Consider the following 27,627-nt stretch of genomic DNA (forward strand, 5'->3'; position numbering starts at 1 on the left):
AGGGTGCTTTACATGCATTTCTCCTAATAAATACAACCTTACCTCACTCCTCACCTGCTCCTCTTCTGCAAACTCTAGAGAAAAGGCATAGATAAAAAATCATTTTGGGGGGGGAGCCAACCATTGGAGTTCAGAAGAAATTCCATCTCAAGAAAGGGAAAAAAAAAAAAGTTATGAAATGAGGTTGGAGAACTCAAGGCTCTTATCACAGCTTGCTGTGTTTTGATAATTCTGCATTTTTTGAACAGGAGAACAGACGGCTCCAAGCTGATGGATAATAGAGAATGCATTCTTTTCAATCTATTTTCCACCAATTTTTTTTTAACACATACTGTATTCTAACATCTGCATTAAAGCTAACAGATGTCTTTTTATATACATGTTGGCATGTGGTTTGACCTACAGGCTGCATTGGAAAATGCCAAGCAATGGGTCTACTTCATTTCAGATTTTGAACGTACATGGTGGGCACCCTCCCAAAATGGTGCCATGAGGGGTTAGCTTGCCCTCCCTGCCACCCAGGATGATCACCATGATGGATGTGGCTAACCTCAAAACATCCATTTGGCAAAAGGCAAAAATGTAGATTAGCTTTTCTACTCCCACCCTCCTTCCTACAAGCTATGGAGCCCACCTTGCTTGTTTCTATTTTCTGATCAGATAAGTGCTGTTCCAAACATGAGACCAAATCCCAATTTTTATATATAGCGTTGAGGTCTATCTAGAGGAGTATTTCTCAACCATACCAACTTTAAGAGGTGTGGACTTCAACTCCCAGAATTCCCCAGCCAGCCATGCACTGATCTAGAGTGAATTTTTGAAATAAAGGTGATGCTGCAACCTAGCATTTTTCTTTCAACATGCCAGTTCCCCCCACCCCTCCCCTTTGTTTTCCTGAGCTTCAAGCATGCTGTGGCACATAAGTGCCATTTTAGGCAATAAGTTACTGACAAATTTCCTGGCCAAGGGCCCCGCTTAACATCTAGAATGGAGTTTGGGGCCAGAGTGAGTAGGAGGCAAATCACCCACATAAATCCGACTTGGTGGGAGAGTTTTGCAAGTTTCTTTATCTTTCAACAGTGATCCCTATTTAAGGCTTACTCTACAGTTTTGATGTGCTCATAGCCTCAACCTGAGAAGAAACTATGTGGTCAGTTTTCATCAATCGTGGTTATAGAGGGCCAGTGTCACAGATTGCCCACTCCTGCGATAAAGAAGGATGCTACCTCTGAGCTCCCTAAGAATTGGACATTCATATTGGACTTGAGGAAACAAGATAGTTTGTGGAAGAAGCAACTGCATAACGTCTCACAACCTTTTCTCTCTCATTGTTCAGGTGAGGGGCTGATGGGAGGAAAAGCAACTTAAAATATGGAGGTCTCCTCATTAATTATTTATACCTCATTTCAGTCTCTTGATAGAAACACTCTTCTGTAATACACATCTTAAAACGAGACTGTGGATCCAGATTGCATTACGGTTGAACAGAAATTGGTATTTTCCCTAGAATATTTCACCTTGGTAACTGTTTAATAGCTACTTTAAGTGCTACTATTGAAAACAGAAGTAGGTGATTATTTGTGTTTTGATTATTAGAGAGAATGGGTTTGCTATTTGGATGGGGCCCAAGAAAGTTTTACCAACTGAGGCCGTAATTTTGGAGTCATAGAAAGATGCGATGGCTATTCTTCTGGAGATGGGAGAGATATGAAGAGTAAAATAGACACTGTTAATGCTACACTAACCAGACTGGAAGTGGCTAAGAACAGAATATTTCCATTGGAAGATTCTTGGAAGTCAGTGACCACTTCTTTAACTGACTGTTCAGTCTGTCGAGATTCTTCTGGAAAACATAACATTTGTGGAGTCTTCCTTTCAAATTATGTGTGACTGAAATTTCACAGAACCACCTCCCCCCTCCAAAAAAAGACCTATTGCTTCCATTTATGGTGGCCCTAATAGGGGAAAGTACTGGCTTTGATCGATAACGATCAGATCGATTGCAGCTTGTTCTTTACACTACTATGCCCCCAGCTTAGACTGGCTTTAAATAGGGACACCTGGTTTCTGAAAAATCAAATTTTAATCAATGTTCTGGGTCAAAGTCAAAATAGGACTCAACGATTGTTATCTTTCTGGAGGTTGAGAAAGTCTTTGAAATGGTTTCTTGGAAGTCTTTCTGATGAGTTTTGACTAAACTTAGTTTCTCCCAAATTTTATATTTTGGACTGATATTGTTTACTCAACCCTTAAGTCATGACTGTTATTAATGTATGTTCTCTCCTTGGCTAGATTTATGCTGAAGCATATACCAAAAGATCCTCCCTTCCTTTCTCCTTTCCTTTTAATTTGGCTTTAGAATCCTATATCAATTAGAAATTCTGAAAAGATTAAAGAAATCTATTTTGGGATAAATTGAACCTCTTGTTATTTTGGACTAACTCAGTTCTGAGAAAGCTATTTTTAAAATGTTTCCAGATTTATTTATTTTTTAAGTTTGATTACTTCAAATATTGCCTGTCAGTTCATTCAACTCAAGCATTTGCTATATGGTCTATTTGCTCCAGATGTTCTTGGCACTTCTGAAGTTGCACAGTGATTGCAGGTTATCAAAGAATTAACTGTGGTTCCTAAGTCAGTCACTGGTCTTTTTTTTGGCAAGAAGATAATAAATCAATATTAGGTATTTAGTTATTCAGCTTCTGCAATAATGAGCTTCAGTGTCTTGTTCAAGTAAACCAGTGGATGGTTGCTTCGCAAAATGTGAAATTAGCTAAATGAAGCTGATTCAGTGAAAGAAACTGTTGCACGCTTATTACACATGTCAGAGAATGTTTAATGAAGGTTGGCTGCCATTGCTTTGCAATTCATGAATTAGAATATTAACTCACATGGTTTGGACCTAATATTGCTATATTTATGGAGAAAATCAACAGGACTGTTAATATGGCTCTGGATCAATCCCTATGCATTAATAATACAGAAGTTCTTCTGGGCTATTTCCTTAGTCTTTGAAATCTATTAAGACATCAAGAATTGTGGGATTTGGGGGCACAAGAGTTGGTGAAAAGAATGATCATCTGGCACTGGAAACAGATACCTACACTTAACTGCAGCAATAGGTAATGCATCAATATTTGAATTAGTTCATTTTTTTCTAAGGGCCAAGGAAGACGACTTTCAGGCAATATGGTCAAATGTTTTGGAGATGTTCTGTTTACAACATAATTTCCTTAGGCAAGCACTAAGGAGCACTCCTTGCAGGTACATCATCTTTTAATCACAGTAAAGAGTTTATGGGAGGTGGGGAGGCCAAGAACCCCCTAATCTAAGATTACCAGATCTGGGCTGCAAAAGTCCAGATGACCCTGAGATGAGATCAAAAGTGGTCAATTTTTCTGCTATTTCTTAGATTTATATCCCGCTTTCCATTCAGGAGCCCAAGCACACCTAGCATTTCTTCCTCCCCTTTCTCCCCACAACAACCATCTTATGAATTAGGTTGGACTGAGAGAGTAACTGGCCCGTAGTTATCCAGAGAGGTTCTGTGGCTACGAGTGGACATGAACCTGGGTCTCCCCAGTCCTAGCCTAGCACCTTCACCCCTGAATCACACTTGCTTTTGGTCTGAGAGAGAATTATTGGCCCAAAGCCATCCATCCATCATCCATAGGACCACCTTGAATCTGGGTCTCCCTTGTATCCATACAATATCTTAAACACTGCACCAGCCTGGCAGTCTGTATCCTGGTTGACATCTTCCAGTTACTGAGATTTTTGCCCCCAGATTTGTTAATCTTTACCTAAGCACAATACTTGGAGGAAATGGAAGCGGAGTCCTCTGCCTGCAAATATTATCTATTTCAGTATCTTAACTCTTAGCAATGGACTCTTCTACACTGCCTGCAATCTGCATAGATTGGCTATTGAACAACAGGTATATCTAAATTTAGAAAGAGCCCTCTTGCAAAACAATCCAACAAAAATGTAATTTGACGGTTTCCCAAATTCATCAGAAAATCTATCTATGTGGTTGCCAGGAGTCAAACATGACGTGATGGCACTCACTCACTCACTCACTCACTCAATCAATCAATTAATTATCATCAATCAAAGTTATCAATGTGAAGCTTTAGCTTCCCAAATCTTGCTTCAGGCTAGGGAGATGATGAAGCTGACTGCTTCAGATTAAGTCCAACCCGAAGTGAGGTATTTTCTGAATTTATCTGAGGCTCGGGCTGAAATTTATTTTCAGGAATTAGCCCTGCTTTGAAATAGACTCACAAATTATGTTTGGGGGTAAATGTATAGTCGTTAAACGTTAAGTCTGGCAAAGCATTCATCTTTTCACTGTTTTGAACACATGGTAGTCGATAACTTCTGCACAGCCTCACACTCTGCTGGTAGGTTTTTAAGGTTATTTTTACGAGGTCTCCTCATAAATGTTTTCTGACAGCTGGGCTTAGTTCAGTAAACTAAATTATGATTGCAATGTATGCTTGGAACCTTAACCAGAGTGAAGATTATCTATTACACATTTGATCTTACAAAAAGGCCACGAAGCAGCTATTTATTCACACACATTCACATCTTCATCCACGGTTTACCAAAAGATATATATGGGTATATCTATCTGTCTTTGTCTGTATCTGCTGTTAAGATCCCAGCCATATTAAAAACTTAAAGGCAGTCTTGAGTCATGCTTGATTTCTAGTGCACTTTTCTATGCGCTTGTCTTGGCCGTGTTACAGAAGTGGTTTGCCGTTGCCTTATTTGTGAGTGTGTGTGCGTGCGGGTGTGCGCCTTTGAATCATTGTTGACTCCCGGTGACTGCCTGGACTAGTCCCTGCAGTTTTCTTGGCAAGATTTCAGAAGCGGTTGGCCATTGCCTGCTTGCCAGAGCTGAGAGAGAGAGACTGGCCCGAGGTCACCCAGCTGGCTTTGTGCCTAAGGCGGAACTAGAACTCAGAGTCTCCTGGTTTCTAGCCTGATGTCTTAACTGCTACACCAAACTGGCTCTCATTGCCTTATTGTGGGTTATATTTTTGACTCCCCACCCCTGGAATTTCCCAGTGAATCCTCTTCCAAGGACTAACCAGGAACAAATAGAGTATACAGTTAGTCCTTGGTTAGTGACAGTAATTGGGACTGCAATTTCTCTCGCTAAGTGATGCAATCATAAAGCATATCATGTGACTGCATCAGTTAATGATGGCAGTTCTGGCAGTCCCTGGTTGCTGTTGTTAAGCAAATCACTGCGGGCTGTTAAGTGATGATCTAATGCGACTGTGACTTCCGACTTACTGCCAGCTTCTCCATTGACTTTGCTTATGGGAAGCCAGTAGGGAAGATCACAAATCGCGATCATGTGACCATGGGACGTTGCAGTGGTTGGATATCTGGGCAGTTGCTGAGCACCTGGATTGTGATCATGTGACTGCAGGGGTACTGTAACAACTGGAACTTTGAGGACCGGTCTTAAGGACCACTCATTCAGCACCATCGTAAGTTTACGGTTGTGGAATGAGTGGTCATTAAGCGAGGACCACCTATATTTGACATATTCAAGAATGATAGCAGTACTGGACCATTCTCTATCATAAGACAACCTAAATTTAACCTTTCCTTATTTTAGAAGCTAGACAAAGTCAACAGCAACAACATATTCAAAATGAAAAATTGATTACTTTTGCCATTTGGGTGGCAAATCTATAAGGACTTAAATTTTTATGACAAAAGAAGATACAGATGAACACTTTTTTGCCAACTATACAGAGAGATTGCAAAATATAAATAATCCAGAAAAATTATGAACAGGGAAAACCCAAATATAGGGACATCCATGGTGGAGGAGTCAAAAAAGTCAAGATGCAGCTGCAACTACAGTCAAAACTGCCATGTTGACTTTTTTGACCCCTTCCCCATAGACGTACCCAACTAAGTGCTGCATCTCTGCCACCTACTAAAACTACACATTGGAGCCAAGTGCCTATGAGATCTCTAAACACAAGCATTGACCATCAACCTTTTTATTCCAATTAATACCAATTTCCATTTTAAATAGTAAGTTTAAAAATGTCCCAAATCTTACAAGATAACCAAGGTGTGCCAGGTTCTCTTTCTCTAAAATTTTATTTTTTTAAATGTAAATGTTCTTGTGAAAAATATAGTCAAAAGAAATGGGTAGCATATATGTATGTATACTTTACAAGTATTCATTCATTCATTGACACTTCTCTTAATTCACTTTAATTCTCTGACACTCACAACACCATGCAAAATCATGCAATGATCCCAGACTTCTTAGACACAATCTTTCTCAGAAACGTAATTCTGGTGCTCCACCTAGGACAATAGAAGAGAAAACCCAATTTTTTGGCCATCCATTCCTAGCTATACGGGGGAAAGCTAAACATGTTTTCTTTTAAAGTTTTTTAATGGTTTATAGCCATTTATGATTGCAGCCTGAGAACATATGATAAACGTAGAATATCATTACGGAGGACAAATATTGACCTTCCTTTTTCTATAAACCCTTGAAGATCATCTCTGTGTCCCTGTGTGTTAGATCAGATTGTTCCTCCATCCAGTATTCTCTCTTTAAAGTCCCAATTTTCTCAACCGTTAATTATTTTGGGGTGGGAGAAATCCAGGACTAATGAGCTTTTAATAAATTAGGAAGTCACTACTAAATGTTTCTAAATGTAAATGTGAAGTTAATGATCAATCAGTCAGGGGGGAAAAAACCCCAAACACAAGAGATCATACTTCTCTTTAATCAGTGAACTGACAAGCCTTGTCAAAAAGGTATCTTAAGACTTGTTGCTCATTTCCAAGAGGTACAAATCTGAAAAATATCTATTAATCTCAGATGTTTATTACTTCTCATTTCACCACTTGAATACATCTGTTTTCTTTCCTAGGGTGGTTGTTCTCGATCTTCATTTTAAATAGCAGTTATTAACAGGAAGGAGAAAGTCTTGAGGAAACCGTGGAAGATATCTTGTTTTAAAAATCAAAGCTTTACAATTACAGCCCTAATTGATTTCTAAAGCAAACAGGACTGTTTATTTTTAATATATCCATTGCCAGCTAATTGTCATCCCAAATTAGATTAACAATAGCTAGTGTAATTAAGAAGAATCATCTGGAGAGCTCCAAACTTGCAGTGCACAGTGAAATGCCTTAACCGATATGCCACCAAATGCTGATGAAACAATGTTGGAGAAATACAGCTGTTTCTCTGCCAAAATACTGCAACTGTTTGGAATGGAAGCACACCTTTGCGACGTTCACAAATCCAAAATGCATCGCAAAACAGTCGTGCTACAGTGATGAATTCACTGGCGAATAAACACAATCACTTCAGATGCTCCTTGTTGGAAGGGGTCTTTTATTCGTTTTTCATTTTGCTGCCCCCACTAAGCCCTTTTTCTACTTTAGAAATTCGGGAGGGCTCTAAGGCAGCGTTTCTCAACCTCAGCAACTTGAAGAGGTGTGGACTTCAATGCCCAGAATTCCCCAGCCTGCATGGGGGATTCTGGGAGTGGCTGGCTGGGAAGTTCTGGGTGTTGAAGTCCACACCTCTTCAAGTTGCTGAGGTTGAGAAATGCTGCTCTGAGGGAACATCGATGGTTTGGAACATGGGATGACATACGATAGCATAAACCCTTGCTTAATGTAGAAATAAAGGAACAATTTCACTTATTCGATAACTGAAACACAGTTCTTAACAAGTTCACTTACTTCTACAGATATGTCCATCTCCCATCAATACTGTCCTGGCGCTAAGAATATTGTTTAATGCTGTCTTCTAAACAAGAGTGTTGGAAAATTACATTTGATTTCCCGCTTGGTTTGCTCCCAGCACACTCCCTGTCAGTCCCTCAATCCAGATCAGAGCAAGCACACCCATCGTGCAAGGTTTATTTATTAAATATCAACAAACACTAAAACATTTAGCTGGCAAAATGGGACAAAAAGCAGGCAAGAGCTAGGAGAGAGAGACATGAACAACAGGTCAGAAAGCACATTCTCTCTGCCTTTATTATTCCAGCTTTCACCCTTTTATGGACATAACAGGATAGAGCAGAACAGAGATGGAAAGTAGGACACCAGGTGATTCCCCCCTCTGTTCTGCACCACGAAGGAAACAATTTGGTGGATGGGAGGGACGCATCCAGTAAGGAGAAAGTATTCCATGCTTCAAAGAGGCTTCTAAGCCTCTGGCAGATGGCTTCTTCCAGGCGTACCTCCTCAGTTCATCGCCATTTGGACTCTTCCTGCAGACATCCTCATGCCCTTTCATTCATTCATTCATTCATTCATTCATTCATTCATTCATTCATATATATATGATTTCTTTCAATATAGTAAAATGTACAAGACAAACAAGAACAAAGAAAATCAGAAATAGAGATCCAAGAAAGAAATTGAAAAAGAAAAAGAAAACATTTTTCTTGATTGGCAGTTCTACCCTCCAAAACAGAACAAAACAAAATGAACCAAAGGCTTGGGAGATTAAAACACACACACACACACACACACACACACACACACACAGGGTGAGGAAGAGAGACAATTCCTACATACCACAAGATTATACCTACCAAAGAGCAGTCTTGGGAAAGAAAAGAAGTTCAGAATTGACAGTGAGGAAAGATAATGACAAAAGCGTTTATTGATAAACTCAAAACATTCATCAAAACCCTTTCAAAGCTAAAGTCCACATTAAAAGCTGCATTTATTCCACCTCCATGTCTCTGCTGCAGCAGAAAAAGAGAGATACGGTGAATCAATATTCTTGGTAAAATAGTTGTTAACCAACTAGATCAGTGTTTCTCAGCCTTGGCAACTTTAAGATGTATGGCGTTCAACTCCCAGAAATCCCCAGCCAGCATTTGTGGACTTCAGCACCCAGAATTCCCCATGTGGGAGCTGAAGTCCATGAATGCTGGCTGGGGAATTCTGGGAGTTGAAATCCACACATCTTAAAGTTGCCAAGGTTGAGAAGCACTGAACTAGATTTCAACTGCCACAAAGATGCCACTGTGGGGCAGTTGTTGTCAGCTGCACATTGCTGCTCTAAATAAATATCAACTTGCAATGCAATATTCACCAAACACCCTTTCCTTCTTCAGCACTGCCACTTGCCAGGCTAACAGAGAAGAAAGAAAGAAAGAAAGAAAGAAAGAAAGAAAGAAAGAAAGAAAGAAAGAAAGAAAGAAAGAAAGAAAGAAAGAAAGAGGGAGGGAGGGAGGGAGGGAGGGAGGAAAGAGGGAGGGAGGGAGGGAAGAGAGAGGGAGGAAGGAAGGAAGGAAGGAAGGAAGGAAGGAAGGAAGGAAGGAAGGAAGGGGGAGAGGGAGGGAAGGAAGGAAGGAAGAGGGGGAGAGAGGGAAGAAAGAAAGAAAGAAAGAAAGAAAGAAAGAAAGAAAGAAAGAAAGAAAGAAAGAAAGAAAGAAAGAGGGAGGGAGGGAGGGAGGGAGGGAGGGAGGGAGGAAAGAGGGAGGGAGGGAAGAGAGAGGGAGGAAGGAAGGAAGGAAGGAAGGAAGGAAGGAAGGAAGGAAGGACGGAAGGAAGGAAGGAAGGGGGAGAGGGAGGGAAGGAAGGAAGGAAGAGGGGGAGAGAGGGAAGAAAGAAAGAAAGAAAGAAAGAAAGAAAGAAAGAAAGAAAGAAAGAGGGAGGGAGGGAGGGAGGGAGGAAAGAGGGAGGGAGGGAAGAGAGAGGGAGGAAGGAAGGAAGGAAGGAAGGAAGGAAGGAAGGAAGGAAGGAAGGAAGGAAGGAAGGAAGGAAGGGGGAGAGGGGAGGGAAGGAAGGAAGGAAGAGGGGGAGAGAGGGAAGAAAGAAAGAAAGAAAGAAAGAAAGAAAGAAAGAAAGAAAGAAGGAGGGAGGGAGGGAGGGAGGGAGGGAGGAAAGAGGGAGGGAGGGAAGAGAGAGGGAGGAAGGAAGGAAGGAAGGAAGGAAGGAAGGAAGGAAGGAAGGAAGGAAGGAAGGAAGGAAGGAAGGGGGAGAGGGAGGGAAGGAAGGAAGGAAGAGGGGGAGAGAGGGAAGAAAGAAAGAAAGAAAGAAAGAAAGAAAGAAAGAAAGTATGTATGGAAGGAAGGAAGGAAGGAAGGAAGGAAGGAAGGAAGGAAGGAAGGAAGGAAGGAAGGAAGGAAGGAAGGAAGGAAGGGGAGAGGGAGGGAAGGAAGGAAGGAAGAGGGGGAGAGAGGGAAGAAAGAAAGAAAGAAAGAAAGAAAGAAAGAAAGAAAGAAAGAAAGAAAGAAAGAAGGAAGGAGGGAGGGAGGGAGGGAGGGAGGGAGGGAGGGAGGAAAGAGGGAGGGAGGGAAGAGAGAGGGAGGGAGGAAGGAAGGAAGGAAGGAAGGAAGGAAGGAAGGAAGGAAGGAAGGAAGGAAGGAAGGAAGGAAGGGGGAGAGGGAGGGAAGGAAGGAAGGAAGAGGGGGAGAGAGGGAAGAAAGAAAGAAAGAAAGAAAGAAAGAAAGAAAGAAAGAAAGAAAGAAAGAAAGAAAGGAAGGAAGGAAGGAAGGAAGGAAGGAAGGAAGGAAGGAAGGAAGGAAGGAAGGAAGGAAGGAAGGAAGAGGGGGAGAGAGGGAAGAAAGAAAGAAAGAAAGAAAGAAAGAAAGAAAGAAAGAAAGAAAGAAAGAAAGAAAGAAAAAGCAAGCAAGCAGCAAATGAACAGGCTGACAGAATAATCAAGATTTGATTGCAGTGCCTCAGAAAGCTAACCAGCCACAGAAACTGGTGCCCACCCAGGCTTCTCCTTGTCAGCCCCGTTGCAAATAAATCATTCCCTGACGGACATGTATTAAACTGCCAGCCTAAAGGTCAGCGATGGGACCACACATTGTGCGGGGTTGAAAGGTCTTCTGCAGTTAGTGCAGTGACTGTACCCAAAATGCCAGGGATGGGATTTTCAGCTCTATATATGTACTGCCAAGGCTAACTAGCTGCTTATCAGCTGCGTCCAGAAAGTTGTGCTGCATTTTCTTTGCTCTGCTCTGTCTGCAAGCCCGTCAGAGTGGAGGCCGGCAGGGAGGAACCAACAGTTCCCAGGCCAGAGATGGCTGTTATACAAACCTATCACAATTTCCCCCCCTTTACTGTCATGTTATAAATGTGAGGCACTGTATTATTTCAATGCAGTTTTCAATGCAGTTTTCAATGCAGTAGTGTTTATGTACCGTACTATGATTTTTTTTAGATTTTTAATTTTATTTTATTTCAAGCAATATCAGGTAACTACCTTAACATAAATCCAAGGTACATATAAAGAAAAAATATATAAAAAATACAAAAAAGAGCTACTACAATCTGGATAAAGAGACAGGTACTATACTAACATTTACCATATATAAAGAGTACACAAAATTATAATCTACTACTATTAAGGGAAACCATAAAATCCAACCAAATTTGATAAAACTGTGGTTCCTGCTTCTGAAGTCTCATTACTTTAACTTTATCTGTGATTTTTTTTTTCTAATATGGCAATTGAAGAGACCTTGCTAATCCACAACTGAATTGATATATCATCTAGACTTTTCCAGTGTTGCCCGATTGTTGTTTTGGCTGCTAAAATTAAACAGATAATCAATTCTTTATTTTTAAGATGATGGGTTGGTCCTGAAAATAAACCTAACTCTGGAGAACATTCAATTCTTTGTTACTTACTTATCTCCCCTTCACCAAAAGGGGATAACTTTATCACTCGACCATCACAAATGAAAAAATGACCCTTCCCCCCCCCCTTTTTTTTGACAACCTCTCCAACATTCGGAAGAATAATTTTGATATATATGTGCCAATCTAACAGGAGTCCAATTCCAACGCCAATAATCTTCCACGGCAATTCTTGCACTGAAGCTGAAGTGAATCCACCCTGTTCCCATAAATGTTGCCAATTTGTCTCCTGTATGAGATTATCAAGATCAGTATCCCAAGCTTCCTTTAATCCATATGGTGGATCTCCTATTTCTGATTGCAGTCATAACCTAAACATTTTGTCTATAGATTGTTCCTTTTGATTGTTCTAAATAATGAAGTATTAAATTCTCAGAATTAGTATAAGGCCATATGGTTGGAGTACATATGAAGTACATGAAGTACATACACAAATACACATGGCTGTACTGTAATATGATTAAAACTTATGAACGTTGTATTTTTTAGAAAGCCTAAAGTATTAAAGAGAAAAGGAAAAAGGCTATCCCTATTCATTGAAGTTTAGGATATCAATATTACAGACATAAGATTCATTGTCTTTTCATCCAAAGCATAGCATAAAAAAATAACCACTGCAATTCACATTAAAGTATTAGTTATACAATAATGGTTTCAGTCTTGAACTAATGGCTTAATACTAAGATCTCCACTGTATTGTTACTTAGTGTATGTGGGCATATGTGTCTATTATAACACATATATAAACATAACACAAAACAAAATATATACTGATAAAAGGAAATAAGAGGTAGATAAAGCAAATTTAACAAAAATTAAAATACCTAAAGAGGGAGGAGGAGGAGGAGGAGGAGAGAGGAGGAGCAGGAGCAGCTATTCGTTTTTCATAATAACCTACTGCAATTTTTCAAGGCCACCAAACAATATAGTACCTATTTAGTCTGAAGGGTGAGAGGAGAGAAACTTGAACGTAAACCCTTGAGAATATAGAAGAGTCCCTGATGTCTTAGCACCGTAGCAGGCAGTTATAGAGAGGAAGGAAGATGACCTTGATGGAAATATGCAGGAACATTCTTTAACTCCTGAGAAACGAGATCATATGTGGGCAAGATTCAGACAGAAACCTTCCTTATAGACAGGAGTACAAGAAGTAGAAGAGGAGGTCCAGCAAAATCAGACTTACAAGATTCTGTTATTATAGCCAATCTCAATAAAGTAACTTTAGCCTTCCTCTGGAGTTGATTTCCTGGTCTGGCTTCCCTAGTGGGGTTGACATCAGTCTTGCAAGTCTGATTGCACTGGACCTCTTCTTCCTTCTTATGCTCCAGTGAATTAGGGAGGTGTCTGCCTGACCCGCTTTCAAATGTTATCTCCTTGTTCTGGACTTAAACAATGTTTCAGCCCTTTTGGCCTAGGTCACGGTCCTTGGATATTTCCATCAAGGTCACCTTCCTTACTTTCTACAACAATCAACGGTGAGGTTGGTGGCTTCCTTCTGGCCTGCAATGAAGATTCTAATCTAGCTGGGCTGCACCCGTGAGTCTTCTGCCTAGTCTCTCCGAGAAGCTGAGCAAAGGGTGAAGTCTCAGGAGATTAGATTTATCCCTGAGGAAATCAGAGGGAAGGATATCATCAAGGGAAGGATAAAGTTAGGAATCAATGGAAGGACATTTGGCCTGCATGCTGTAGCATGTTGAGTGGAATTCTTTCTGTATCAGCTATTACTACTATATATGTTTGACTGTTAGATATAAATACAGTCCATTTGTACACATCTTAAGTATATTAAGACTGTGCAGCACTTCAGATGCCAAAAGGAAAAAGCTGTGTTCAGGTGCACAAGGGTATTCCTAGAGTGCCTGCCTACAAGATCTTAAAGCAGTGTTTCTCAACCTTGGGAACTTTAAGCTGTATAGACTTCATCTCCCAGAATTCCACAGCCAGCATGGCTGGCCAGGGAATTCTGGGAGTTGAAGTCCATACTGCTTAAAGTTGCCAAGGTTGAGAAATACTGCCTTAAACCAAAGACGTCATTTTTTCAAGTTCACAGTATAGTTGCAGACAGCAGCAACTCACCTCTAGAAAAGAGGCAGCTTCTCTCATTTATTGAATAACGATAGCTGAAAAGGATTGTCCAGCACACTAAGCCAAAGGTAAATAATGATGCTTTGGTGCAACGTGTGAATGGAGTGCATGTCTTCATCTGCTCATTGAAGCTTTGGACTGGTGAGAGATGGCTGCCAGCTTTTCTGAAGCAAATCGTTTTCCCTTGATGCTTAACCTTTCTTACAAGAAAATTGCAAAGATAAAAAGGAGATATTGCAGGTGTGCTGTTCTGGGCTGTTTGGACAAAGGACAAAGACAATGCTTCGAGCAACCACAGGCTTAACTAGTGCAAACCCATAGGAGACACCTGAAATTCTTCCTTGATTGGTAGACAGCTTAAAGTTCAGGGATGAGCAGAAATCCAGAATAGGAAGAATGTGGAATTTGGTATAAACAATTTAGAGCCTTCTTGCCCAACCTGTGATAAAATAAGACAGTTGAATTATATCTAGAGCAGTGTTTCTCAACCTTGGCAAGTTTAAGATGTGTGGACTTCAACTCCCAGAATTCCCCAGCCAGCATTCGTGGACTTCAACACCCAGAATTCCCCATGTGGGAGTTGAAGTCTATGAATGCTGGCTGGGAATTCTGGGAGTTGAAGTCCACACATCTTAAACTTGCCAAGGTTGAGAAACACTGCCCTAGAGGGACCAGGATGGGAGAGACTAAAGGAGGGCGTAGGCCACCAAATAACTAAGTTCTACAGTTGGGGTTTGTTCCCATGATTTAAATTATCAGCTTGAGTCACACCAAATATTATCTGTGGCTGCATCCATAAAATTACAACAGGGAGGGTTTTTTGTCTTTATGTAGGAAACGTACATCTCTTTTGCCTCCTGGTCCTCTGGTTCAAAAACATTATGTCTGTTTTGGAAGCACCAAAGAACAAGGAGTCCAGATATAATCAGCAGAAATAATAAGGAAATAGTCTGACACACTTAAAAGCACTGGTGCGGAATCTACCCTCCACTTCCGATCTGCTAGAAAAGTATTCTCTGCTTTAAGAGATTCACGTGCACATGAACCTTTCAGTACAGTTCTGCTTCTTGTTACAAATCAGCCATTAGGAAGGGAGGGGGGAGGAGGGGGGAAGGAAGGAAGGAAGGAAGGAAGGAAGGAAGGAAGGAAGGAAGGAAGGGAGGGAGGGAGGGGGAGGGGAGGAGGGGGAGGGAAGGGAGGAAGGAAGGAAGGGAAGGAGGGGGAGGGGAGGAGGGGGGAGGGAAGGGAGGGAGGAAGGGGGGGAGGGGGGGAGGGAAGGAAGGACCCTAAAACACAAGCAGAACATCTGAAAACAAACTGAAGTTGCCTGTGAAGACTTCCAAGTCTAACTTGGCAGGAATTCACCTAGGATATTCTTTAAACAATATCCCAGCAATTAAAACGAAGTGATTTAAAAAAAAAATGACACAAATCATCTACTGTTGAAAGAACCCACTCTACAGCTGCTTCTGTCTGACATGGCCAACGTTCTCTCTCTAAAACACATATTTTTCTTAATGACTGTTTCTTTTAGAAATGGCCTCTCCCTCTTCCCACCCCCCAAACCTGTGACAGGCTGTCTTGGCTGCTTCAGTCAGAAAGGCAGCAACTTGGATCCAACAAACAGATCTGGGTTAGCAGAACAGCTTGCTTACCTTGGTAATATTCCAGATATCTCTGTGGCAGTCTCGCTGCAACAAAATAGAGACAGAGAAGGGGGGGGGGAGAGAAAGAGATACAGAGAAAAGAAACTTCATTAGTATTCCAAAGAGCTTAATCCTGCTAATAACTAGGAAGATTCACAAGAACTTCAGATATACATTAAAAGCATTCAGTTTTAATTAGGAAGGCTTCCACACTTCATCTCATTCAAATGCTCCCCAGATTAAGAATTCCTTCCTTCCTTTCACTTCTGCCAGATATGCATCGCTCTGTGTATGTGGACAAAGATAAAACACTGCAGAAAATCAATTCTGCGGAGGGCAAGAGAAAGAATAATTTTGTTTTGACCAAAAACAAAACAACCCCCCCCCCCTCCAAATTCTGACACTGGTAAGAACGGATCAAGACAAGGGAGAGGAACATTTGCTGAAGTTATACCTTAAATTCTGGCAAGATTCATTGTGGAGGGTGTTTTACTTCTCTGCATGTGCATAGGCGGATGTGAATTATACGGTAAAACATCCAGGTCACATTTTTATGGTATTTCCTCAAAACATACATGCTCCATAAAAAAAATGAGAGATAAGCAAAGAAAAGGCAAAGGAACGGAAATCGGGCCATCGGCACAATGTCACAATTTTGGAATTCATTTGGTTCATCTGGTTTGTCAGAAACTTGAAAGTACAAATCAGAATTTCGGATTCTACCCTGTTTATTCTGGATGGCACTTTTCATAACGGTAGGTGGGAATTCTTACTATCCCTTGAGTTTTTCAGCTAGGACAGGAATGATTTATGTAATGCCGTGACATTTGGTGCGTCCTCCAAAATTAAAATGATTTTTAACTTCTCTCTTTAAAAATAGAAGTTTAAAACAGATGAAATCTCACGGGAGCGCCAAGCCTTACAAGATATCAACCTCCTCGTTCAAGAGCTTGTAAGATCTTATGGAAGGATACTAAAAACATATGGTAGCCCCATTCTTCAGCAAGATTGCATAAAACCATGGGAGTGAGATTGCCTGAAATTTCATGATCTTGGGATAATTTAGGTCATTTTTTTAAAGCATGTACACAGGATTTAGAGTACAGTCACGCCTTGAAATCCAGTCTCCAGAAAAGTGGCTTAGTTCTACTCCAAGGATTCAGATTGGACCCTTCTTTATAAAAAGCACATAACACTTACAGTCTCCCAGTTTCTAGCCTGGTGCCTTAACCGTTACAACAAACTGGCTCTGAAGTTGGACTAATTGGATAGAAATGAGAATGGGAAAGGGGAGATAGATCACAGATCTGCGGGGTCTCAGGTTGCCCCAAAGTGGACACGACTCCATCTTCTTTTCATACTTCCCATCACATGTCCATGTACCCCAGTAGCATCCATGGAACCTGCTTTCCTGTCCTGGCAGAAATTCCATAAAAGTCTGCTAATGTGTCAGCATAAGCCCCTGAGATGAACGGAGTGAGCTGGTGATTCACATATTTCAGGAGCAAACTTTCACTGGCTTAATTGCATTGGAATCAAAATGTCACCATATGGGTCGATCTAATTCTCATGTTAGCACTATGCTCAACAGAAGGGTCAATTACCTTGGAGGTCATGATCAAACTCAGAAACACTGTTTGTGAGTTACAACAAACTGACCTTGAACAAAAGGTGGGCAAAACATCTAGAGTTGAAAAGGTGAGATTTATTCTGAGATTCGAGATATCTAAATATTTGGAAGGGAATAAATGGCTAGTGCCACAGTCCACCCATATCAGCTATTCTAAGAGAATTTCTCAAGAATTGCTAAACCTGCCCTCATCAGCCAATTAAAGGCAATCACCTCTGCTTTCCCTCTCTCTGTGTAATGGTATATGAGAAAGACCTTGAGAGACACAGTGAAGAGATCCTCGCTTAAGGAATGATCGGTTAAGAGAGGGCATAGTCCACAGCTGCATAATGGATGGAGAAAGAGGCTCAGAAGGGACCCTCCCTAGCTTCTCAGGCTGTCAAGGAGACAGTGGGATATCTGTACTTTCAGACTTGCAAGATTGTGTTAATACAGCCTTACAGTAAAGTAGAATTAGCTCATCTGGACATGTTTTGTGTCTGTTCGACTGGGGAAGGCTGACACTATGCTTCAAAAATTGCACCGAAGTTGAGTGACCAATAAATTTAAACAAACAAACAAACAACTCAGAAGGAAATGTTTGTAATTCCAGATGTGTGAGACCAAACACATCATCCTCAATCAGGCTGGATTCACACCCCACATTAGCCTTGTCTGGGTTACTGAAAGACAATGGTTGTGTTTGTGTATCATGCAGTGCCCCCACCCAATAACATATTCTGGTTCAACCTAATGGCCCGGTTCACACAACCTGCTGAGACAAGGGTTGGGGTTTTCCACAGCTTGAGGAAGAAAGAGTCCAGTCCAATTTTAGCCCTGTCTAGTGTCCAGCTAGAAAGTCCAGCTGTGGAGATCACCAAGGTGAGAAGGCTGTCAGCATAAGGCAAAAAGAGCACTGCTATACCCCAATCAAGAAACAGGATGGAGAAATATTTCCACCCAGGAAAGAAAAATCTTCTGTTGTTCTACCTCATCTTCAGGTCACTTTAGAATTTCTTTTGGCACAACTTTTAAGCAGATGGTATCTCATGATATCTCCCCAAAGGTGGGACGGGGGCACAAAAATGAAATACAACTGGGAGTGGTGTTAATAAAATGAAAAAAAGGACACACGTGCCTTGATTGACTGACTGACTGATTGATTGATTGATTGATTGATTGATTGATTATGTGCCATTAAGTCAGGGTCAACTCTTAGCAACCACTTAGATACATTTTCTCCTGGACAAACACATCTCTTAGCCATCATATAATTTATCTATTAAACAGGAGTCTTATACCACACCCATTAGAAGTCTGACACATGTTTCTTCTCCTTTGAACATAAAGAAAAAAGAAAAAAATCAAACCACATTTTCCCCAAACCAATTTGTTGAAAAAGTAACATTTTTTTTTGGTCCCAACACTGTAGAGAGAAATGGAAGGTTGTGTGTATGCTTGTGTGTGTCAGGACTTGTGGTTTCAAAGTGATACAAAAATCATATACTTTTATCCCCAAATCTTATGCAATGTTATAATTTTACATTGGGCTTATACAGTCTTCTATCATATTATTAAATAGCACAAATAAAAACAATGAAAATATTCTGTAAAAGCACAAGAACAAAACCCCGGCAAAAACCAGAGGTAGCAATTAAGTGCAGGGAAACAGAAATCTTTCATTTCTTGTTTGAATGATCATCTAACCATGCAAGGGGCAGGGGAATAATGTTCTTTGGTGTCATCAGTTGATTGTTCAAAGAAGAAAAGAAGGTGGACAATGAGAACACAGGGTTTTTTGAAAATGCAGGAAAGGTCCTTCCCCAAAGAAATAGTATAAAGAATAATTGAACCTCCTTTCCACTATACCCAAATTCAGATTAGAATTTGGGGTCGTAACATCTGCTATTTGATACGTGATTTTTTAAAATTATAATTGGCTAAACTGCCTAGATGGATTGTTTGGGATTTGGGCTAATGGCTAGGGAATGCAAAGGGTAAAGGAAGGTGATTAAATCTGTGGTAGACACCAAGTCCACCATCTCAGAGTTGAAATATAATGGGTTGCAGTACTGAAACATCGAATAAGGCCATACCCAGATTTCAGTACTGCAACCCATTATATGTCAACTCTGAGATGGTGGACTTGGTCCTCTACAGCAGATCTGGGTACAGCCTTATTCCAAATTTCCTACTTTTGAGCATATTCAGAAAGCTGCTGAGATAATCAGCAACCAGGAAAGGTGTCTGGATATGAAGAATTGAAGATCATACCTTTCTTATCCCTGATAGACTTGAACTTGCTAGTTTCACCTGTTCCCCTCCCAAAATATACAGTATGGTGGTTTCCATGCATAAATGTTGACATTCACACATTGTCCCATCAGTCATTCTTCTGTTGCTGTTGTTTGTCAAATTCAAAGTGATTTTGCTTGCATTTAAGAAAACATAGATAAGGGGATAAAAGGGATGCTAACTGAATCTGCAGATGACACAAAGCTGGAGAGATTGCTCAGAAGACAAGCTCAAGATTCAAAAGCATTGGACAACTACTTGTCTGGGATAGCCTGAGGATTCCTGCCCTGGGCAGAGAGTTGGGCTACAATATCCCCAAGGTCTCTTCCAGCCCTATGCTTCTATGATTCTGGCACAAGAGGTATCTGCCATTTACACAGGCTCACCAACTGGAACAACTTCCAGGACTGGAGAATTTTTTTCAGTATTGAATTAACTCTACTTCCAAGCTTCCGTTTCACTCTTCCCATCAAAAATGGATTTATGCCATGCCAACTTAGTAATGCACTTACAGGGACAGATCACTCACATGTAGAGAGTAATCAGAAATACTGTCTAGATCAGCCAACCCCCCCAGTGCATTAGCCATGCAATCTATCAGCTTTATACCGTATTTTATGAGTGGAAATAGGGTGACCTGCCTTTCACACTGATGGGCTGTTGACAATGAGCTACTTGTACATGTTCTGAATATTGGCTTGAAGTTCTGCATCTGATCCTTGGCTCCTACACAACAGTTGTCAACAGCTCCAACTATTCACACTTGTCAAGGACCGGAAACCTACTTGGTGTTGTTTTCAGGCTGAAACAGTCTGGCACAAGGATATCAGAAACGTATGAAGGGGAAGAAAAACACAAGTTTACCTTTTAAGAGATATCTGAAATATGAATATATCTATATTTACATATCGCAGGTCCCAAATACTATAATCTTTGATACTGCAAAATCTAAGAGCAAATACAAAGAGTGCTACTATTATACCTGGAAAACGGATTCAATCAGCTGGTAAGTGGCCACCTTACATATATGAATGACAAAGCCAGCATCTCAAGGCTGATGAAATGCTGCTTAGCAATGGTAAAATGAGATGCTTTACAGAGAAGATGGGGAATTTGCCATCAAGATATTGTTGGTTTCCAGTTCTTATCAAGTTCCATCAGCACGGCCAAGATAAAGCATGATAGGAATTATATTTTGAAAATATCTGGAAAGTCACAGGTCCATTACTCCAGAGTACACCAGGAGTAATTTTATCCAATGGTCCACATTTTTTGCAGCTCAGCTTCTGGAAGTTGCATGCAGGAAGTGAGGCAAAAGGGTGTGTGACTATTCCCCAGTATCTCCTATCCCTCTCCAGAAATGTATTCAACTATCACCAGTTTGTATGCACTCACAAGTTGGGTTTGTAATAGGAGTTGTACCAGTATTGGCTCGTCTTCCATGATGTCACAGCAGGACAGAAAAGTCACCTGAGAATGTTGAGTATAGTTGGAGGAGACATGACTTAGCAAATCAGTATAGTTGGAGGAGACATGACTTAGCAAAGACGATCTATATGCAGGTTATAGGTGGAGGGGCATGAGATGAGCAGAGAAGCCAGCTAGCTGGTAGAGTTCTTGGAGAAAGGAAATGAAGGAAGTAACAGAAGTAAAAGTTAAAGACTCTCTTGAGTAGAGTTTGATTCCTGGTGACTTTGTGTACACATCTATGTGGTTTTCTGGGCAACAATACAGAAGTGGTCTGCTGTTGTTTGCTACTGAGAGATTTTTCAATTTCTACGTTAGCCCACAACTTTGAGACATTCTGGTCATCTCCCATCCAAGTAATAACCAAGTATGATGCTATTTAGCTTTTTCAGAATTAGCCAAGGTTGATTAGAAGCTACCATTCATCTGAGCAATATCTTTCCATCTGAACACAACATGCAACACCCTACAGAAACTCCTAGCTAGGAAGGGGAGGGGAAGACAATATCAGATCGCTTCTTGGTGCGAATGGGGGTGGAATGCCAAATGCCATGAGGGATGTGTGGGGAGGGAGGAAAGAGGGCTGGGAAGACTAGATTCTACTGCTTTAATTGTCCCACAGAGCCAACAGAAACTGTTTGCAGATGTCTAGGGTAATGAACATCTCAGCCCCTATATCCCAAAGGCTGACAATTTGAAGGGTAATAATTTCAGAAAAGAATCTTGAAGTCAAAGCAGTGCTGAGAAAACAGGGCACTTCACGAGCTGCTGAATGTGCACTTCAGTTACAAATCTGTCCTCCACACTGAACCACACAGCTTCCAATACGGGTGCTTAACTTTTGTATTGACTTGACTCATTCATTTTCTCCTTCCCTTGGGTTTCACTTAGAAGCTGCACAGCCTCTTTCCTACAGTGCACCGCATTACCCAAACCAACAACTTCCTCCGGAAAGGAATTCACAAGTTTCTCCTTTATAGGTTTATCAAATCTGATTTCACCTGCTTTCTGTACCCAGTGTCTCCTTTCAGCATCTGTTCATATTTTCTTCAAGCCATCTGTCCTCCAGTTCAAGAAGCCATTCCCTGTATTTTTGACATATGACAGTAAGTTTGCACTCCATTCTTGCAGAATGAATGTTTCCTTTCCCCATATATATACAAGCTATTTTGTGGATTGGTCTTTGATCACAATAAATCTTCTTCGATAATACAAAGAAGAAATAAATTGGGGTGAAAAAAGTTAATCTAAGCTAAGGTGCTACATGGAAGGTTTTTATTGTTTATTTTGGGGAAGTCAGTAATAAAAGAAAGGATGTGGGTGCCAAACCTCCTCAATTCCTGGATGTGGAGGTCATTTTAGAAATAGAAACCAGGGACTTAGGAGATGCAGACAGAGAGCATGGTGAAGAGGTACACTCCTCAGCCAAGTCAGAACAGCTGCCAGGTGCCTGGATTTCCCCCCGTCCCCCAAGAAAGGTGAGGTGCCTATATCTTCCAGAATTCCTATCAAACCTCAGTCCACAATTTGATGCTCTCCTGATCGTAGGAATTAGGGAGTAATCATTTCGATGCATTGGGAGCAGAGGAAGTCATTCCAGAACTTTGTAGAAGAAGGGTAAAAATGATATTGACATAAACCCATGATAGATATCATCAGTGACACCCACTGCAAGCCACAAGGATGCCCAAATGACACAGATGGTGGTGTCATCACACAAACATCACCATTCCATTCTGGCATCCTGATGTCTGCAACAGGTATACACATGACCTGTGTATAATGATATCATCATGCATGTTTATTGCTTTCTCCCCTCTCCTCCTGGGGGATGCTCATGGACATCATGTTTTTATATTTATGCAATGCAAAGGGAGGAGAATAATACCCAGAGTCATATTTTTGCAGCAAGAGTCCCTCTTCTCATCTACTCATAATGATTGAGAGCAGTGCAAACAGGGCCAGAACAGGCCTGCCATGTCTGTCACCATCATGAATTTGCAAGGGACCCCCAGAACTGGTCCTGAATGTCTCTCCTCTTTAGCCAGCACAAGATAGGACGGAGGACAGACCAGATGTTCAAGCCACTAAGCACAATCCAGAAAGAAGACAACGTCTGGAAGAAGTCTTGTCTTTGCTGGATTCTTGCCATTACGAGTCTTCCCTTTCTTAGCCAAAACGGATGGGGCCACACATTTCTCAAAGCCCTAACCCAAATCCCAACAAAGATTTTAACCATTGCCTGTAACATCAAACAAAATGCTCTAACCGCAATGTATAACCCTTTGTTAAACTCTCCCCATGGTATAGGCAGTTGAATTTCTGGCTGGTTCACACAGATCATGCTTAATCCAGCTGGACCTCCCAGCATCCCATAATTTGTGACCCTTTTCTGTGGGCAGACAGTTTCCTCAGGGACCCAAAGTGTTGCTGGTGGCAAGGGGGGAGCTTGTTATGTGCTTGTAATAGCACTTCGGTTATTCAATTTCCTGCAGAAACAGAGAACTGATTACAATAATATGGTGTTGTCCAAACTTGGCCACTTTAAGATGAGTGGACTTCAACTCCCAGAATTCCCCAGCCAGCATGGCTGGCTGGGGAATTCTGGGAGTTGAAGTCCACTCATCTTAAAGTGGCCAAGTTTGGACAACACTGCAATAATACATTATTTGAATGGTTTGGTACCCACTTGGAAACAGTCACATGAGCATTACTCGACATGAGTCCCCTCTTGGGGTGAGTAGGGGCTTTTCACACTATTCAGCTGCTCTAAGCCATCTAGTACCAGCTCTGAACTTCTGACTTTTTCTCCAGCTGTATTGTACCAGTCTGTTTTTCTTCTTCTTCTCTCATCTTTCTTTCTCTCTTTTTCACACACATTTTCCTTTGATAAGCAAACATCAGCAAGCACTCAAACAGAGAAGAAGGCCCTGACAAAGGGTCACCGATGAACTTTTATAATCAGTCTGGGGGAGAAAAACAGAACTTCAGGAAACATGATGTGGCTTGACCATTTGGGGGACCAGAAAGCAAAAGGAGGAATCAAATTTTAGCATCCCCCCCCCATTATCTGATTTATAGTGTTCTCATGGGCCAATATTGAATAGTCTCTCTTCCTTGATAGGCCCCCATCTCAGAATAATGTTACAGGATGACTTAAAATTATTTTAAAGGCCAATGTGTGTGTGTTTGTGCATGTATCTATGTGCAAAAACTTCAGTTATTGGGCTGATTATAAAATCATAAACAAAGAAAGAAATAATAATAGGACTTGCTGGAATGGGGGGAAAAGCAAAAATGTCCATTTTGGGAAAAGCTATTCACTAACTCTCCCGTTAATAACACAAGGAAGCCTCTAATTAATACAATGTGTGCATGTAGCCCTACCATTCTAAAAATCACCAAAAAGAGGATGTTAAAGACTATGCAAAGTCTAGATGTACTGGAGATGTCACCATCATTTATATTTTGGATTACAATTTGGAGCAGATCACACTGCTAGGATTTATCATGAAAGCAAGAGCTATTTTTCTCCTCCAAGAAAGTTCCTCTCTGCATCAAATGGACATGAAATTCTGTAGGAAGCAGAATTGTCCAGTTCCTGCATGAATACACCAGCTGGAAGGAAAGTCTGTGTCTCCTTTGGTTAAGATTACCTTCAATTGGGACCTGCTTTCCCGTAATTTAAGACCGCAATTTTGCATCCTGCAGTCTGGGATGATGGAAAACAGCCCTTAACTTTTTTCTGTGGGATATTCAGGGATAGTCAGCTCCTTGGAAAAGTGACTTTCTCAAGGCTGAACATATGCAATTCTCACGCTCTGTCTTTGTTGCCTTCCTTCACACCTGTTGCATTTTGTCTAAATCAGTGTTTCTCAACCTTGGCAACTTTAAGACCTATGGACTTCAACACCCAGAATTCCCCAGCTAATAGGGCTATCTGGGGAATTCTGGGAGTTGAAGTCCACAGGCCTTAAAGTTGCCAGGGTTGAGAAACACCGGTCTAAATCCTTCAGGTGTAGTGCTGAGAACATTACACGGCACTCAAGGTGGGATGTGAGCAATGCAGAACAGAGTGAAACAATTACGATCCGTAGTTCAGAAGCTGTACTTCTACTGAGGCAACCTAAAGATGACTTTGTCTTTTAGTAGCCAAGTCATGCTCCTGAGTCATACTTAGCTTGTGACCAACTGTTATTCCAAGATCCTTTTCACCTGCACTATCGCCAAGCCTGGTATCACAGACTGGACCAGTGAAGTGGATCCCTGCTTCCTATATGAAGAACTTTGGATTTCTCTCTATTCAACTTTATTATGTTGTCTTCAGCTCATTGCTCTAAGTTATCAGGGTCATTCTGGATTTACTTTCTTTCTTCTAGAGTATTAATAACTGTGTGTGTGTGTGTGTGGCTTCATGTCAATCTTGGTGACTACGTGGAAAAAACCATTTTTGGAAGGGGTTTGCCCCTGCCTTCTTCTTCCTACGGCTGAGAGTGAGAGACTGGCCCAAAGTCACTCAGCTGAGTTCTAGTTCTGCCTTAGACATGAACTCACACTCTCCTGGTTTCTAGCCTGGTGCCTTTAACTGCTATGCCAAACAGGCCCTCAATTAATGACCCATTCAGTTCTATTTGGTGTAATTCTTTCTACTGATTTACATCAGAAGTGAGCTGGTGCATGAGTCTCTTTATTATGATTTCCAGAGCTCCAAAGGTGATGTCTGGAGGTTGAGTCATGGCAACTGGACTTCTTTTCTTTTGGTTAGATACATTTCACTGCTTGTCCAAGCAGCTTCTTCAGTCTATAAATTTGGTTAGGGGAAACCCCATAAATGTCTTCCAGGGTGGCTGTGTTTCTCACAACACAGCCACCCTGGAAGACATTTATGGGGTCCCCCCTAACCAGTCTTATAGACTGAAGAAGCTGCTTGGACAAGCAGTGAAATGTATCTAACCAAAAGAAAGAAGTCCAGTTGCCATAACTCAACCTCCAGACAATTCCACCTGGATGATTGAGAATCTTCATCAATCCAAAGGTGATGCTTCTGAAATTCAACAACCAAATAAGAGTAGCATGATGTTTCTAAGCAAAGAACAGTAAAATAGCTACATTAAGCCTCCAATATCCCCGACTGTTCTATTTTAAGTCAAACCCCTTTGAGGAACCCACCAACTGCCCAATATTTCTAAAGGTATAATTGCACTTCCTCCATACCTACCAAGGGTCTTGCCTGGTTTTCTTCCCAAAATAGACAGTTATAGAAAAACAGATATGCCATGATTGTTAAGCAGATTCTATTTTACACGCTTATTCCTCTGTTTCAGACTTAAAACTGGAAGTGAGGAGTGAATATTTTTTTGTCTATGTTCTGTATTAAGGCTCAGCAGTCTTTGAAACTTCTCAACAGGGTTCCTACAAGATGTTCAGGCTAATCACAAAACCCATTATATAACTTAGTGCAGTGCACTAATTTATCAAGTGTGCATTGTAAGCTATGCATCATAGCTCAGCCCTTGATGCCAACCCATCCAGTTGTGGCTTACACAGTAAACCACGCTTAAGCAAATAATGGCTTAGCCTTGTGCGTGAACCAGCTCAGTCTTTTTCCTTTTAAGAATCATCAGAATTCAGAATGTAGCCATGAAAGCCTTGGAAAAGATATTCAGATCCTGTGATGTGTCTAGACTTACAAAGATCAGAACAGTGCAAGCCACAGTATTCCCTGCGACCCTCTATGGAAGTAAAAGTTGGACTTTGAAGAAGCAGGTTAGGAAAAGTATTGACGCCTTTGAACTTTGGTGTTGGAGAAAACTTATGAGACTACCAGAGACAGCCAAGAAAACAAATCGATGAATCATTGAACAAATCAACCCAGAGTTCTTACTTGACACACAAATGACCAGACTCAAATTATCCTACTTTGGACACATTATGCAAAGACCCAGCTCTCTGGAGAAGGCTCTGATGCTGGGAAAGGTGGAAGGAAAGAGAAGAGGATGACCAGCAGGAAGGTGGAGGGACTCAGTTACAGTGGCAATGGGTGCTCTGTTGCAAGATCTGAAATACCAGGTTAGAGACCATTTATCATGGAGAAAATCTATCTTGGTGATCACTAAGAGTCAACACCAACTTGAGGGAACATAATCAACCAATGCCCAGAGAACCAACTAAAGGTATGTAGAGTGGTCACCGTTTATTGGAAAACACAGTGCGGCACAACCCAGAGGGACCTATTCTCTCCCCCAACAACAATAAATTGTTAAAGCAGTTTTGCACCATTACAAAAAAAAACAAAAACAAAAGATATCGGATTCAAATGTACCATCCACAAACCAATTCCCTTTATTAATCACTGCACCATTGACATGCTGAGACTCTACCCCAGTTAAATAATAGACTACTAACGATCTGAATCAACTCTTAAAGAGGGTTGTGTGCTCATTAATACCTCACAGATTTCACCTTCCGAAACCAGCCCTGGAGGCGTGTCATTGAGTTCAGGGACAGAAAGTGACATATTAAGCTTCATTTACTCAGCAATGTTCAGAGACAGAAAAGTGAAGGAGCAGAAGGAAATAGTAGGGGAATGGGAAAAAGAGATCTAGTATAAATAGGGAGTGGGAATTACAAACTGTTTCTTGCCTTGGAGTTTAGAAATAGATCAATCTTAACAGAACGGTGCAGATTATAAGAGAGTAGACAAAAGGCAGATGAATCTCATTTTTTTAAAAAAGTTAGGTTTTTTCCCCCCTCCTTCAAACCCCCTTCATGGATCACTGCCTTGTCGTGGCGAAGGGGCTTGCGTAACTCAGTGAAGCCATGAGCTATACCGTGCAGGGCCACCCA

General features: G+C 41.1%; 1 protein-coding gene across 18 annotated transcripts in view; it reads right to left on the reverse strand.

The window, feature by feature from the left end:
• CELF2 (CUGBP Elav-like family member 2) overlaps positions 1–27,627 on the reverse strand; it is a 545,664-nt gene that overhangs the window by 432,682 nt on the left and 85,355 nt on the right. For all 18 annotated transcript variants that reach the window (XM_088141376.1, XM_088141375.1, XM_088141380.1 and 15 more), the window contains exon 2: positions 15,420–15,455. In XM_088141376.1, the coding sequence (XP_087997502.1) occupies positions 15,420–15,455 (36 nt within the window). The remainder of the gene's footprint in view (positions 1–15,419; positions 15,456–27,627) is intronic.

This window comes from Python bivittatus, unplaced genomic scaffold, assembly GCF_059951505.1.
Source record: "Python bivittatus isolate LINGU-HERP-01145 unplaced genomic scaffold, Pbiv_v1 ctg000330_np1212, whole genome shotgun sequence".
Taxonomy (NCBI): Eukaryota; Metazoa; Chordata; class Lepidosauria; order Squamata; family Pythonidae; genus Python; species Python bivittatus.